Here is a 14,917-nt window from a genome sequence, read left to right as displayed (position 1 = left end):
GGGAGCTTGGACAATTGCAGCTTCGGGACGGTTGACACGGTTTCCCCTGTCTACGCTTTCGAGCACATTTTGCAATTCCTGTTAAGGTAACGTTCGAATGTCACCTTTGTAGTATAATTAAATAAAGTGGTGAATGTATTAAGGTAACCATTTAACAGGTCCACCATTTATGATGTGCGCTGTGCGCAGGCTAATTTTCATACTCAAGGTTCTCCAGGTTTTCGGAGTATTTGGAAATTATTATTATTGTCGGCGAGCAGAGCGAGCATTTACCGAGAAAACAGAAACCATGTGTATTTTTCTTCATTTATTTTCGCAGTATTCGTCTTGTATGAAAATGTTAAAACAGAAAAAAGTATTATTCGCGATCAAATTTAACAAGTACGTGCAAATGGAATACGTGATTGATTAAATAAACTTCGAGATAGGTACTTTAAGATGAAAGTGGAGGACCCGCGCGAAATCGCCTTTTCATACAAGTCGTAGTCCTCATTTTCCTCTCTAGATATTAATATTATTGCAAATATTTTGTCACAATTTGTTGTATATCGACCACGGCCATGCCCGTATGTTTAATTTTCGAATTTTTAATTGTTATAAGAGTTGGGGCTATTTAATAATTTGTATGAAAACCGTTTTTTCGCTCCTAATTTTTACAAAGATCAAAAAATCGAGAAAAGTCAAAGCTTTTGTTGCCCCTAAGCTTTTGTTAATAAACATCTAACAGAGGTTAGTTCTAGAATAGTTACATCTGTTTTACTTTTCATTTTGCTTTCTTGTATCTTAATGCTTGTAGCTTTTTTTTGTTTCGTTTTGGCTAAGGTTAAGAATTTTAACATAAGTACAAAATGTAAGCGCGTAGTATTAGCAAGTTGTGTTTGCCTATTGGGTGAATACTCCGGTATGATTTTTGTGGTTATTATTTAAGTGCAATTGTATTTGTATTATAAATTATGTATGTATTATAAATTGTATTTGTATTAAAAATATATAATAAATCTAATTATGTAAAAATATTTGCCATACTGTCAATATCCAGAGAGAAAAATGAGGACTACATTTGTATAGAGAAGTGGCCGTCCCCTTTCCTCTTAAGTCTCTATAAAAAATTTCATCATCTCCCGAGACATAGCTTATGATTAAGCTATCGCTGCTGCTCCGTACATAAAGTCTTCGCTTTAATCGAGTGTCAGATGCCCTGAAGGTTCTCTATAGGTTGTTCTACAGGCAACCTCTCTTAGACTCCGCATAAATACATAAAGATAAAGATAGTTTATTATTCAAGTAGGCATATTACAATGCGCTTATGAACGTCAAATAACCTGAGACGACTTAAACCCCTCAATTGGAGGAGGGTATCCCAATATGGACCGGCAAGAAACTCGGCGGGACACATCTACAAGACATTCTTACACAGATTGACTATTTAAGTCCCACATTAAGCTCAAGAACAGCGGCGGCTGGCGACTAAAAATTACGGGTGTTCACTTACATGAAAGAAAAACTAAAACTACAAAATCTATTAACCGTCGCAAAATACCTATATAGATATCGGTTTTTGTCCACCCGGTCATTGAACTCTCTTATAGATTTTGGGTAAGTACCTATTGTGCAATGGAATATAATGCTTTATGAATATCTTGAATGAATATATGAATGTTTTTTATTTTTTGGAAATAAGTGCTAAATTGTTAACACACCAGTTTCGGTCCAAACATTTTTACGAAAGTTGAAGGTCGTCCTTTTGTATCTAACTCGAGTCAATTTTGCAAAGTTTTTTCACATGCTAATATAAATATCACGTTATATTCATTCATTTTTAAACACTATACCACAAACAAATTATGTGCACTCACTTTTTGAATTCTACTCTAATTACTTAGAATGAAAACAGTCAAAATTGCATTCCCGCGAGTATTTCAAAAAATACTAAGGTAAAAGTTCTTTGCAAACAATTGATAACATGGCGCATTCGTCGTGCGGGCTAGGCGCTAGGCGCGCCGCTCCAATTTTACTTCTTTCTTCATAGAACATCTTCTGTTTCACGTGCGGAACTGTGGCGAAACTTCTCTTTCGCTCTTATGGAATTTCCTATTGATTCAATGTAAGTATTAAATCTTTTTCCATTGGAGCGCAATCCAAAGCGCTCCGCTTCGCGAGTTACGTATGAAATTATAGCAGTACCTAGGCGAGTAGTCATGTGCTAATGAATAATAATTACTTATTTAACTGTTATTCACTTGCTTACGATAAAAAAATTAATTATGAATAAGTAGTATTTATTACATTGATTTCGTACTATAATTTCATTATGATTATTTATGGGAGTGCACTGCACAAGCGCTCCTTAAGGCGGGCCGCTACCGCTCAAGAAGGCTTGTGTTGTGGGTACTCAGTAAGCGATATATATATATATATATATAATATATAAATGCTTAAAACATAGAAGACACCCATGACTCAGGAATAAATATCTGTGTTCATCACACAAATAAATGCCCTTACCGGGATCCGATCTCAGGACCATCAGCTTCATAGGCAGGGTCACTATCCACAAGGCCAGACCGGTCGTGGCGGTCATCAATGACAAAGACAAGCTTATGCAGTGCACGTCTACATCAGTGTCCCGCTCGCATACCGGAGCGGCGTGCGGATCCCTATACAATAAAGAGACATAAAGAGAGTTTAAGTTATGCGAGTGAAACATATAGATGATTAGCGGGTAAGCGGTCTGTGGTTGGCTCATTGTATTAGCTTGATTATTAATTAGAGCTCATTTGTATACGTAGATTGAACTTGTTCCGCTAAATAGACACATTAGATTAAAATATTGTTTTGATGAATTATCTTGGTAAAAGCACTAAGCATCTGGGTCTCTTCTTCTTCCTCGCGTTGTCCCGGCATTTTGCCACGGCTCATGGGGGCCTGGGGTCCGCTTGACAACTAATCCCAAGATTTGGCGTAGGCACTAGTTTTTACGAAAGCGACTGCCATCTGACCTTCCAACCCGGGAGGGTAAACTAGGCCTTGTTAGGATTAGTCCGGTTTCCTTACGATGTTTTCCTTCACCGAAAAGCGACTGGTAAATATCAAATGATATTTCGTACATAAGTTCCGAAAAACTCATTGGTACGAGCCGGGGTTTGAACCCGCGACCTCCATTTCCAGCGATTGCAAGTCGCACGCTCTTACCGCTAGGCCACCAGCGCTTCTGCACTAAGCATCTGGGTCTAAAAGTTACAAATACAAATTATAATACAAGTGCGAATAGTAGGAAGTGTTTTAAATCGACACGAGTTGCGAATTACCTATTCGCACATGTATGGTACAAAGTTTTACAGTACATGCGTATGGCCCTTTAAATATTCTTTATAGTAATATAATCTGCTAATTATCGCACCAGGTCACGTAGTCAACGTGCATATCGTTCACGCTCCGTGGCGAACAAAACGCAACTGTCACAGTCGCACTACTATTTTATTTTATTTATTTCAAACATATTTCCATAACATTACAGTCGCAACCAATACGTCATGAAATTATATAAATTAACAGCGTAAAACTACACAACAACAGTTGAGGGCCTAGCATCCATCATCTCACAGAATCTCAGGCATTCCCTTCTCACAGCCGCCCATCGCCACGCAATCAAGTCGCACTCCGGTGCTAATGTCAAGAGCGCATTCAATTGTGAGAGAGAGCGAAGCAATGGAGAATTCATGCGCGACACGGTGCGCGCCGCCGGCACCGCCAACAGATCGCGTCGCCGCGGTCTTAGTAATTGCCTATTAGGAACGTCTGGAACATGCAGTCGCACCAGGCGACTCACCAGTTCCGGACAGTCCGACTCACCGCGCAACACCTTACACGCAAACGTCAACAAATTATAGTTGCGTCTTACCTCCAATGAGTTGTACCTACCTATGGAAGAGTGATAGAGAGAGATGACTACCTACGCTACGCGATTGTAACGTTGGCTACGCGGCCAGTGCGGTAAAATAACAACATATGTACTGTAGAATAAATTATAGCACTTAATGTAAGGCAGTGTTAATCTTAAAAAATAGGGTCTACTTTTGGAAAGAAGTTTCTTATCGGACGGTACGGAGTACGGACTTGTAGGCGAAAAAAGTGTATGGTTTTTCCGTCATGAAAACTCATTACGACTCTTTCCTAACTTCGTTCCAACGATTGAGAATAAAAATAAGAAATAATGAGAATGAGGATGAGAACGAGGACGAGGTCGAGGATGAGGATGTCGAAACGAAGTTCCTTATCGCAAGGTACGGACTTAGCGAATGGCCTGGTTAGGCAAAAAAAAGTGTAAGTTTTCCGTCACGAGTTTCCATCAGGTTTTCTTAACTTCATTCCAACCGAGTGTTCTACGACCCTCACGTATTTTTAAAAATAACCCTCATTTAAATAAATACTTTTATATACAATTAAAAGGAAGTCGGTCTAATTTTCTGTTAATTCTTCACGCTAAAACCGTGGAAACCATGTGGATGAAATTTGGTTAGGCTATAGTTTTAGCCCGGAGAAAGGACATACGAAAGACGAAACTAATAGCGGCATGACACACTGCGTCCGATTCGCAAGTCGCTCCTACATGCGAGCGGGATGTCGCTATAATATGCGCATAGCGTTGTCTCGCTCAAACTTCGGAGCGACGTGCGAATCGGACGCAGTGTACCATGCCCCATAATTCTCAACATAAAAATTTTCACCACACCAATACCACAGAATAACTAATAGTATTACCAATACGAGGAAAATACTAACTATGCAATACCAAAAAATATAACCAAATCAAATCCAATTGAACTTAATGAAAAATTTATTATTTAAAAATCATCATTTACTAACGTAACGATTGTACGTCGTCGTTATGGCGTTAGGGATTCAACTTTTAAGTCCAATTTGTTCAATGATATATTATTATCGCTTCAAATAAAAAACAGTACATATTTAATACCTGGAAAAGATACTGTTATACAAATGTGTACAATTTGCGTTGTTTTAGCGATGAATTAATGAGAATGACGTCAAGCGCAGTGTCCAGAATTATAGCGTTGCTGTTCCCTGAATAAACTATAATATTAACGAATGTATGCACTAGCGTAACATGTGAGCCACAAGCTAATTTGAATGTGCACCTGACATTAAACCGATATTTGAATGATATTGGAATCATATCAGTTAGCATTATTCGCGCGTTCATTTCGCTTAGACTTGTCGGCACATGTATTAGTGCGAGTGAGACGTTCGCGCGAATGTCAGCTAAGCTAACGGTTTGATATCAACGCTTGAATTGCACCTTCGAATTGGCCTCCCAGTATACATATTATAGTTGTTAACACTGTACGATATTTTGGGAAATTGCCACCAGGGGTCTGCAGTTGACATTCTGGGAAAACACTTAATTATTTAAGGTGCATTGTATATGATACCTCTTGGTCATCTTTTGATATAGACTAGGAAATCTTCCCCGAAGGCCTGCCATAGGTAAGTACCTACTAATTTGGCTACTTATTACTAGGTTATAAGAAATATTTTGTACTTACACCTTGGCTTCAAAGACTAAATAGGTGTTCCCCATGCGTACATCTAATGAACATGTTGTAAGTTGTAAATTTGTAAATGGTACAAAAATGACTGGTGTCACATCCAAAAAGATACAAACAATGACACCATAATGTTTATTTTTCTCATATATGCCCGGAAATTATATTCCAGGGGCGGTAGCATGGTCGCAATTTTATCGCCTGTCACCATGCTTATCACGTTTTAGTATGTAAGTGCGAAACTGACGGTTATAATTACAGGCGATAAAAATGGAACCATGCTGCCACCGCAGAAGGCATTCTCTATTAGTCAACCATGAAATAAACCGAAAGATTGAGTTGGGAAGGAGTATATAGTTAAAGTCAAATGAAAAAGATTTTAACACGGTTTCAGTGGACGGAAAATAGGGATGTTGCCAATATTTAAAATAAATTATTTCACATCATGCACGAAATAAATAACCAGATAAACTCTGTCAAGCCATTTCCGTTGGTAGAAAAAAGCGGCAAATATAAAAAATTTTGACGCGAAGGGTTTTCGTCTCAAAGAACATTTGAATTTCTCGCCTTCTACTGACAAAGTTATTTTACAAACTGTATAGCTTATATTGCACAATTATTTCGAATGCAAGTGGCAGTATGATTTATGCATTAAATTATAAAATAATTAAGGAGGGAAACGTTTTGAAGTTTTCGATGTGAAGACAATTTAAGTGATGCTTGGTGCTTAAATAATTGATTATTTTACCTCATATTCGTACATGTTATGACGACGACCGGTCTGGCCTAGTGGGTAGTGACCCTGCCTATGAAGCCGATGGTCCCGGGTTCAAATCCTGGTAAGGGCATTTTTCTGTGTGATGAGCATGGATATTTGTTCCTGAGTCATGGGTGTAAGTATTAATAAATATTTATATATTATATATATCGTTGTCTAAGTACCCTCAACACAAGCCTTATTGAGCTTACTGTGGGACTTAGTTAATTTGTGTAATAATGTCCTGTAATATATGTTTGGAGAAAAGTACTATTATGTGCCTCGGTACTCTGCAGGAACAGCAATTCGTTGATTTGCCTTCTTTGTCAAAACTTTGACTAAAATATCTAATCTCATGCACGAATTGCCATTTCCTGATCTGTGCAATAATTTACTATTATTTAATTGTTCGTCTTTTACGAGATTTATCGATTATTCCTAACCACAGATAAAGTAATAATTTAGAATGTATATTGCTCTATATTAAAATCTACATAATTACGAACGTCTTTGGGAATTCCGCAGTAACTTTAAGTAAAGGCACAGCCGGGCACTTTTCGTTCTACTCTCGAAAGCTCGCCTTAAGACATGATTCAGCCAAGCCTTAACTTAAAAGAAGAATATTTTTAGAAAATGTGAACCCATTCAATAATCTATTTATGGCTATCATCCTTCCAATCCAAATGAAACAATATCCAAATTGCTTTAGTTAGACAGAGACTAATCTGTTTTTAGCAGAAAAGTCCTAATAAAGTTTAGTTATTCTTTCTAGCAATAGATACGATCTAAAGAAATTAAAGAGCAGTTGCTGCTGACGGCTCAATTAAGAGCTAAAGCTATCCATCATTCCTCAGTAAGGCGATAAGCCTCACGGAAATGTGAAAAACAGATTTTACTTTCGGGATCTGTAAATAATACCGCAGTGACGACGCAGGCGTTGTTGTGGTGAAACTGACAGAGAAGATAGATCTTTGCAACTTTGACAAGTTTGTTTTCCTTCTTTTGTTTTTACTAAGAACCTGTTAATTTGTAATATGGGAGTTTTTGCCTTTTTAGGGTTCCGTAATTCAAAAGGAAAAAACGGAATCCTTATAGGATCACTCGTGCGTCTGTCTGTCACAGCCTTTTTGCTTCAAAACTACTGGACCAATTAAGTTAAAATTTGGTACTCATATGCAAGTCTGTGACCTAAAGATGGAAATTTAACGTAAACAAATGAATTTTAAATATAGGGGGCACTTTTGGGGGGTAAATGAGAAAATTATAAAACATAGTTTTGCGAACTGTATCGTGTTACATATCGAATTAAAGAGCTCATTGTGACATTTCAAATATAAATACTTTTTTATAATTTTAAAATTAATAGTATAGAAATTATTTAAGAAAAAAAAATACCATCCCCTTTATCTCCGAAACTACTACCTACCTATAGGTCTAGAACTTTAAAAATACACAAAATAGTTATTTACCTATAGATGACAGGAAAACCTATAATAAATCTACAGTCAAGCGTGAGTCGGACTTAAGAATAAAAACGTAGTTATAAAGGAGATCGCCGATTTTGTTATGCGATTGGGCCCGCTCCATGAAATCGGACGGATACCTACATGTAATGTGACGAATCGTTTGTATTTCTAGATTATTAAGGTGAAAACAAAACCACTTAGTATAAGGGGGAATTTTGAGAAATCCTGCGATAAAAACTAGAACGCGACAAGAAAAACATTTATAAACAAAGCGCACTGTAAAATTATTGCGGCTGATTAAAAGAAAATAAACGATATATAATATGTAAATGATACTAAATAAATAAATATTATAGGACATTATTACACAAATTGATTAAGTCCCACAGTAAGCTCAATAAGGCTTGTGTTGAGGGTACTTAGACAACGATATATATAATATATAAATATTTATAAATACTTAAATACATAGAAAACATCCATGACTCAGGAACAAATATCCATTGCTCATCACACGAATAAATGCCCTACTAAATAATGCTATACTGAAATCGTATTTGTTATAGAATGGTTGTACATGAAAAAGTTCTGTTTTGATCTTGTCCGTAGTTCATTGTGATTTCTAAGGAGATAAGAACAGACTGATAACTAACTATTTGTAACAGTTGTGTCAATGATATAAAGTTTATTTAAGGTGAAGGGTAGGCTCTTTCCATATAAACTTTGTGCGCGTTTTTCTTCGTTTGTGTTTGCGCTACAGTTATTATTTTTGGTAATTATGCTTATTTTTCTGTTAGTTGGGGCTTGATGTATTATTATTTTTTTAATAAAGAAAAATTTCTACATCAAGTTCTGCGTATATCCAATATATACAAGTAAAAAATGAAATTAAATGCTATAGTGCCAAAACTAACGAATAAAACTTGCACAAGGTTTGTATGGAGAATACCTTGCCCTACCCTGCGACTTAAGGTTGGCGTTGCATGCATATTTTTGACAGATTGAAAAATACGGTTGCGTTTTGTTGTACAAAAAGGAGGATGATGTTATCCTATTTTGAGTTGGTACATCTAAATTTACAACTTTAAACCAGAATGTAAAGTAAGTGGGTTAGGCAATTTGATCACAATTTTGTTATTTAAACGTACATAGGTTCTTGCAAGCGAGAACTCGTATTTGTAACTTGTGTGTTGCTTTACATTGCGGGCCGAATCATTTTGTATGGTTACAATATTTTCATTGTATTAGTAACCAAAAGTTATCTCAATATACTTCTTAGCTCCTATGCTAATAACTGTATAAAGTTTTGCCAGTTTTGAATTTACTCACTGTGTATTATCAATATCATCTCATCTTCCTAGCGTTTGTTCCGTGCTCAGAGGAACAATACCATAGAGGTAAAGGTAATAAGGGCGAAGGGTAAAGATGGCCGAACTATAAATAAAAAGGTTGTATTTAACTTTCAGTAGGTAATAGTTTACCAAGATTCGTGTCTACAAGACTGTAACTAGGCCAATTTTAATGTATGGGTGTGAAGCTTGGACTCTGACTCAGAAAGAAGAAAGCAAGCTCTTAGTGGCGGATAGGAAAATCTGGCGGAAGATTCTGGGACCCATCAGAGATGAAGATGGAACTTGGAGGCGTAGGAAGAATAGGGAGCTAGAGGAGCTGGTTGCGATGCCCAATGCTATTGGCGAGATAAAAGCCACACGACTCCGCTGGCTCTGTCACCTAGAGAGGATCGTGCTGTGAGAAGAGCGTATGTGGGGCATCTGGGTGGAAAACGTCCGTCTGGGCGTCCCAGATACCGCTGGAGTGACGAAGTCCTAAATTCGCCCTCGGAATACCCAACTGGCGTGAAGTGGCGCAGGATAGGCCAGAGTGGCGTTCTCTTGTGTCAGAGGCCAAGATCCTGTTTGGGTCACGGTGATATATCATCTCTATACAATTTATAATCTTATATCGCCAGAACTCGCTAAATAGTAGGCGTTGAGATCACATCTACGGTGATTACGGAATCGCCGTAGATGTCATCTGATCTGTGATCAGGATGGGTACGGACCCATTTTGTTTGAAAAATAGGTACAATAGAAGTAGCAGAGAAAGCGCTATTATTTGTTTCATTTTTTATGCGCTTTTGATTACTACCTAAAGCTTGATATAATCGTACATATTTTTTTTTCAAGAATTGATAGATGTCATGATGAATGTTTTTTTAATCCCTCCATGGACTGATGAGTAATTACTAAATAAACATCGCTTATAAGGGTCATTTTAGCTCCGGGTGCATCGTTTCTAGAGCAAAATCAGCGTCATGTCTGTCAGCGTTATATTCTATTCCGAGTACCTAATTTTTTTTTTCTCTAAACATCAATATCAAAATTATGCATTTATGTCTATATTATGGGTGCATAAAAATAAGCCTACGGGTTTTCAAAGTCGTTTTACTCACGTTTCTCATAAAAAAAACATTATTAACAAATGTGTGATGTACGGAACCCTTGCGAGCCCGACTCGCACTTGACAAGTTTTTTTATATTATAATATCGCTTATAGTTTATGAAATGAATACAAAAAATGAAATTTAATGCTTAATTATCATAAAACTGACAGTGATGAACTTTTTCTGTAAACTTCCATACTCGATGGGCACAGCATAAGTATTTATCACTATTAGGTGTATTGTATTAAGGTTCTATTAATTTTATGTGTACCTACTCGTAGCCTGTAAAATCCTCATAATAATATTTAAATACACTGCAGATAAAATTCCCCTTTTTTTTACAAGCGAGTTTTCCGTATCTGCAGATCGTTTTAAAAATTCAGTAAAGTATATTAACGTGAGAGAGAGAAATGCATTTCCTACCGCTTAAAAAGCAATTTTGATACCTAATGATATATTTAAACATGTCAGAATTTTGGAAGTCCGGGGTGTCTTAGAAAAGCAAAAAATATTTAAATGGCTAACATGGTTTTTCGGTGGAAGACTTTGTTTACAAAAATTTATCCATATTAACCCATTCAGCTTTAATCACGACACGTTATCGTTTTGCATCTACGAAGCATTTCCGTTACATACCGGAAAAGCCATGTTATCCGCTACGACGCAGACCTACGACCGTAGCTCAGCGGTGTAAGTGTTAAGGTCCTTATATGGAGGTATTTGAATTTCATAAACAGTTTTTAGTTCCATTATTGACGTTTTTTGTCTTCTCTCTTTCTAAGCTACGATAGTTAGTACTGTAATTTATACAAATTGCTTCTTAGTAGCAGGGTAGCAGTTATCATAGAAAACAGACGATTTTTTTCAAGGAACGGAAACACTGAAAAGCGAGCCCAGATCAAGATTACATTCAACCACATAATCTACGAAGCCACTTTACCTTCGAGATAAAAATTGTATTACCGTGTTTATTCTGCTTCTGCAAATAATATTATCTCAAATAGTATTAAGCTTTATAGAGGTATGAGATTATCTTATTTATTGATTGCTTCGGGATGCTTTAACATAAGTCACAATCACAACAATATGTTATTGGAATATTTAAATAACTAAAGTACATTGTGTAACGAGGGGGGGTAAGTAAAATTTTCCAGACGAGGTATTTAAATGCATGATAATCGTAGGCTGGAGTGCATTAAAGACTCGATTTTGCAATATTCTTACTCCCGGATAGCTTTCTCTCGCAGTGCATAAGTATTGCCATTCCAAAACACGACATGTAAAATAGCTTTGCTCTCGTGTAGCACATACAACTTTTCACCTCAGTAGTGAGAACATATTAAAGGTTTAAAAAATCAACATCAAGTAAAGTTAACTACATTTATTTACATTCATGAATAAAAGGCATCATCATTATGACGAAAGCTTCTAGAAATATTCCTGTATTAATGGCCTTCACTAAATTAAAAAGCTACTTTGTCTCACTCCCTGGAGTGACGAAAGTAGGCTTGTTCGAGCTGCTGAGGTGAAAAAAACTGATTTGACAAGTAGAAAGTACTCTATTGGATGTGCCTTTAAGACAGCACTGCACCATCAGCCGTAAAAGTGAGTAAATGGCGCGCGACTTCATCAATGTATTTATTCATAATTTCTCTATGTAATTTGGCAGCTCACTGTACTTAAGCGAGTGCTTTTCTATACTCTAATTAAAGAGAATGAATGAATCTAATTAAACCTTGTTGGCGTTTGACTTGCTCTGCAATTTTTGCAATCTCATTCCTCCCAGAACACGCCAACATGTTTTCAAAAAACGTTTCATACGAAAAGTTCTAACGCTTTTGTGAGCTCGAATCGCATAATTAACAGGGTGTATTCTCTTCCCGAACCCGGTTGGGTAACCTAAGTGGGTTAATTGAAAACGGAAGTTGCGTAATAGAAGAGGATGTTGCCAATTTTCTACGAGTACAATGCGGTCCTTAATTGCAGGGAGTAAAAAGCAGGATCCCAAATTGTCAAAGCTTTTATTTTGTTAAACACCACTTTATTTTAAACACGAGCTCACCACTAACTAAATTGCATACAAGTCTATTAGATAAAATCATTTTGTTTTGCGGATTTTATTATCACAAAACAGTATTAAAAGCAGGCCGACTGCCCTGAATAAGGGCGAGAAGCGACACTTTTCTCGTTCGAATGGCAGCTACAGCTGCATTACTATGGCAACATTACTGCTACGGACTTGACTCTGTTAATTTCATTGATAAAATGAGTGACGGATTGAATGTTATGAATCATGACTCATGATCGCGGCAGTAATACGGCGGCGAACGAAGGCACTGGGCTATAACCGCGAAAATCGTAGTTCGTCTATTGCGGGCATTTTCTCTGTCACTCTAATTACGTCTTAGAGAGAGTAAAAGAGAAAGATCCCCGCAATTTGCGAATTTAGATTTTCGCGGTAGGCCCTCTGCACCGTGGACGTGCTTTGGGGACAGTAAGTAACAGGGCCAACCACTAAAAACGAAAATCGAAATTCCTTTATCGACTTTATACCGCTTGAATATGTAAGAGCGGTAGATAACTAAATTCCGATTTTTGTTTTTCGTCGTAGGCTCGGTATAAGGCGCTTACGATAAAGCACAACATTTTCGTCACTAACCTTGACTTTCAAAATTGTGCTCCTATTTTATGTGATTCATGAAACTGATTAAATAACACGAAATTAAACACCTTGTTAGCCTATGTTAGTAAAAGTTCTAAAGTTGGAATTGGTCTAGCTCTAACACAATTGCAAATTGTCAAACAATAGGGAGCGGGGTCAACACAATTTAAATTGGCGCACGCAATTGCAATCGAAAACTGCTCTCTGACATCGGTTGTAGCAATTGCCATTACAGGCCAATTTGCACTATGATATACTATCCAATTACATTGTCCTTATTTTATATCTGAAATATTGTAATGACAACGAAGAAGACAAATGCATTTTTTTATTGGCTGAACCATTTAGTTAAACATTGGCAATGTTTTTTGGTGATTATGTTCAAAATGTTACATTAGTTTCACACACATCGTACACATCGTACGCACGTATGAACTATTTAGACGCGGCAAATTCTTGTAATTTCCATGTTATCTTTTATGCAATGAAATGCACTTAATGAACCAAATACCGTTTAGTCGAGCTCCGTTATTATCAAGATGTTCTATAAGTAACCTAGATACCTACTTACTTAAATATATCTTACGCATACAGTTTTCATTAAGAACAAAATTAAAATTTCATGTAAATTGAAATATGACCTAATTCAAAACCGCTTGGAAACCACTAGAAGAAACTGTATAATTTAGTTTGATAAAATTTTATGAAAATTAAAACGAAACTTTTTTAAACGTTGCATTTCATGTAGGATTTCGTGGTAGCCGCCCATTATCATCGAATCTCTCACAAAAGGTCCCTTTCACAGATTGCGATAAATAAAAATCTCAGCTTCTGACCAAGCAGCGAATATAACCAGCGTTCCGTCCAGATTTATTGCCCATAAACCGTTTCAACAAGCATTAAGGGCCGCGTCTTTAGACTTATTACCACAGCGGTACCGTAAAACAGCTTGGAATGAAGCCGTACTTGCAGTTCGGCAGGGATTTTATTCATGTGATTCAGGCGCACGCTTGCCCATGCCATTAGTAAGAGTGCTTGAAATCTAACCTTGACTAAATGAGACAGGAAAATGGCTCAAATAAGTGGTTTCCAAGTTTTATACGAATCATCTCGGTTAATTTAGTTTTACAGGATTTTTTTTAATGATAGATAAAGTAATCAGGTTATTAATAAATCGACTGCTACTCTTATTAACAAAGAGACGGTTACTATTCAGGGCATGTAGATATTGGTTTGTACGAAGTAGATAAAGGGTATGACTATTTCAAATCGGTAGAAGTCTCTGCCTCAACGCGGTCAACCATCCTGATCCAGACTAAGTTGATATTTGCTCAACTTGCATAAACAATGTGAATCAAAATAAAACCATTTATGAAATGACATGTTCTGAGAGATCCTCACCTCAAACGACGATTAAATTAAGCTAGTGTGGCAACGCTTATTAAATTAGACGAATCACCTGGGATTGCGTAATTGCTTCAATTAATTTGAAGATCGAGTGGCGTCACGTGATTCCTGATTGATAAGTTGTAACACTGTAGGTTAATTCAAGGGGCTTTTCAATCCAACAGCTTTCCAATTAGCGATTCTACGGGGTGCGGGCGCCATTTTTTACGAACTAACGACCGACTTGTCTTCTAACTTAGAGCCTAGCATTAGTCCGGTTTCCTCACGAAGTTTTTCTTCACCGAAAAGCAAGCTCCAAGAAACTAATCCGAATCCACTACTTTCGGTGTCTAAGTCATGTACGCCTTACCTCTAGACCATTACAGCTTGCAGGTATCTACGAGTATTACACATAAATAGGTATAACAATAATCTAATTTTGTGCTCAAAACAATACAAACGTAACGTGAAGTGTTTCTACGTTGACCTTGGGATTATTCAATAACGGCCTTCGGCTAACCGCGAAGTGTAACAGTTTAAACCGTTATTAAAGGGTAATTACACCATTAAAAACTCAGGAACTCAGAACAATTCAGGTACCTTCACGATACATATTAATAGGTATGTATTTTGTGCTGA

The 14,917-nt window shown here is 36.9% G+C and overlaps 1 protein-coding gene across 1 annotated transcript in view; it reads right to left on the bottom strand.

Annotated features, from left to right (window-relative positions):
• LOC133522869 (uncharacterized) overlaps positions 1-3,784 on the bottom strand; it is an 81,788-nt gene extending 78,004 nt beyond the window's left edge. Inside the window, exon 1 of the mRNA XM_061858331.1 lies at positions 2,506-3,784. Within this exon, the coding sequence (XP_061714315.1) occupies positions 2,506-2,746 (241 nt within the window). The 5' untranslated portion in view covers positions 2,747-3,784. The remainder of the gene's footprint in view (positions 1-2,505) is intronic.
• Between the last annotated feature and the right edge of the window lie 11,133 nt (positions 3,785-14,917).

Source organism: Cydia pomonella, chromosome 11 (genome assembly GCF_033807575.1).
Source record: "Cydia pomonella isolate Wapato2018A chromosome 11, ilCydPomo1, whole genome shotgun sequence".
Taxonomy (NCBI): Eukaryota; Metazoa; Arthropoda; class Insecta; order Lepidoptera; family Tortricidae; genus Cydia; species Cydia pomonella.
Note: the sequence above shows the minus strand (reverse complement) of the source record. Positions and strands in the feature narration are given on the sequence as shown.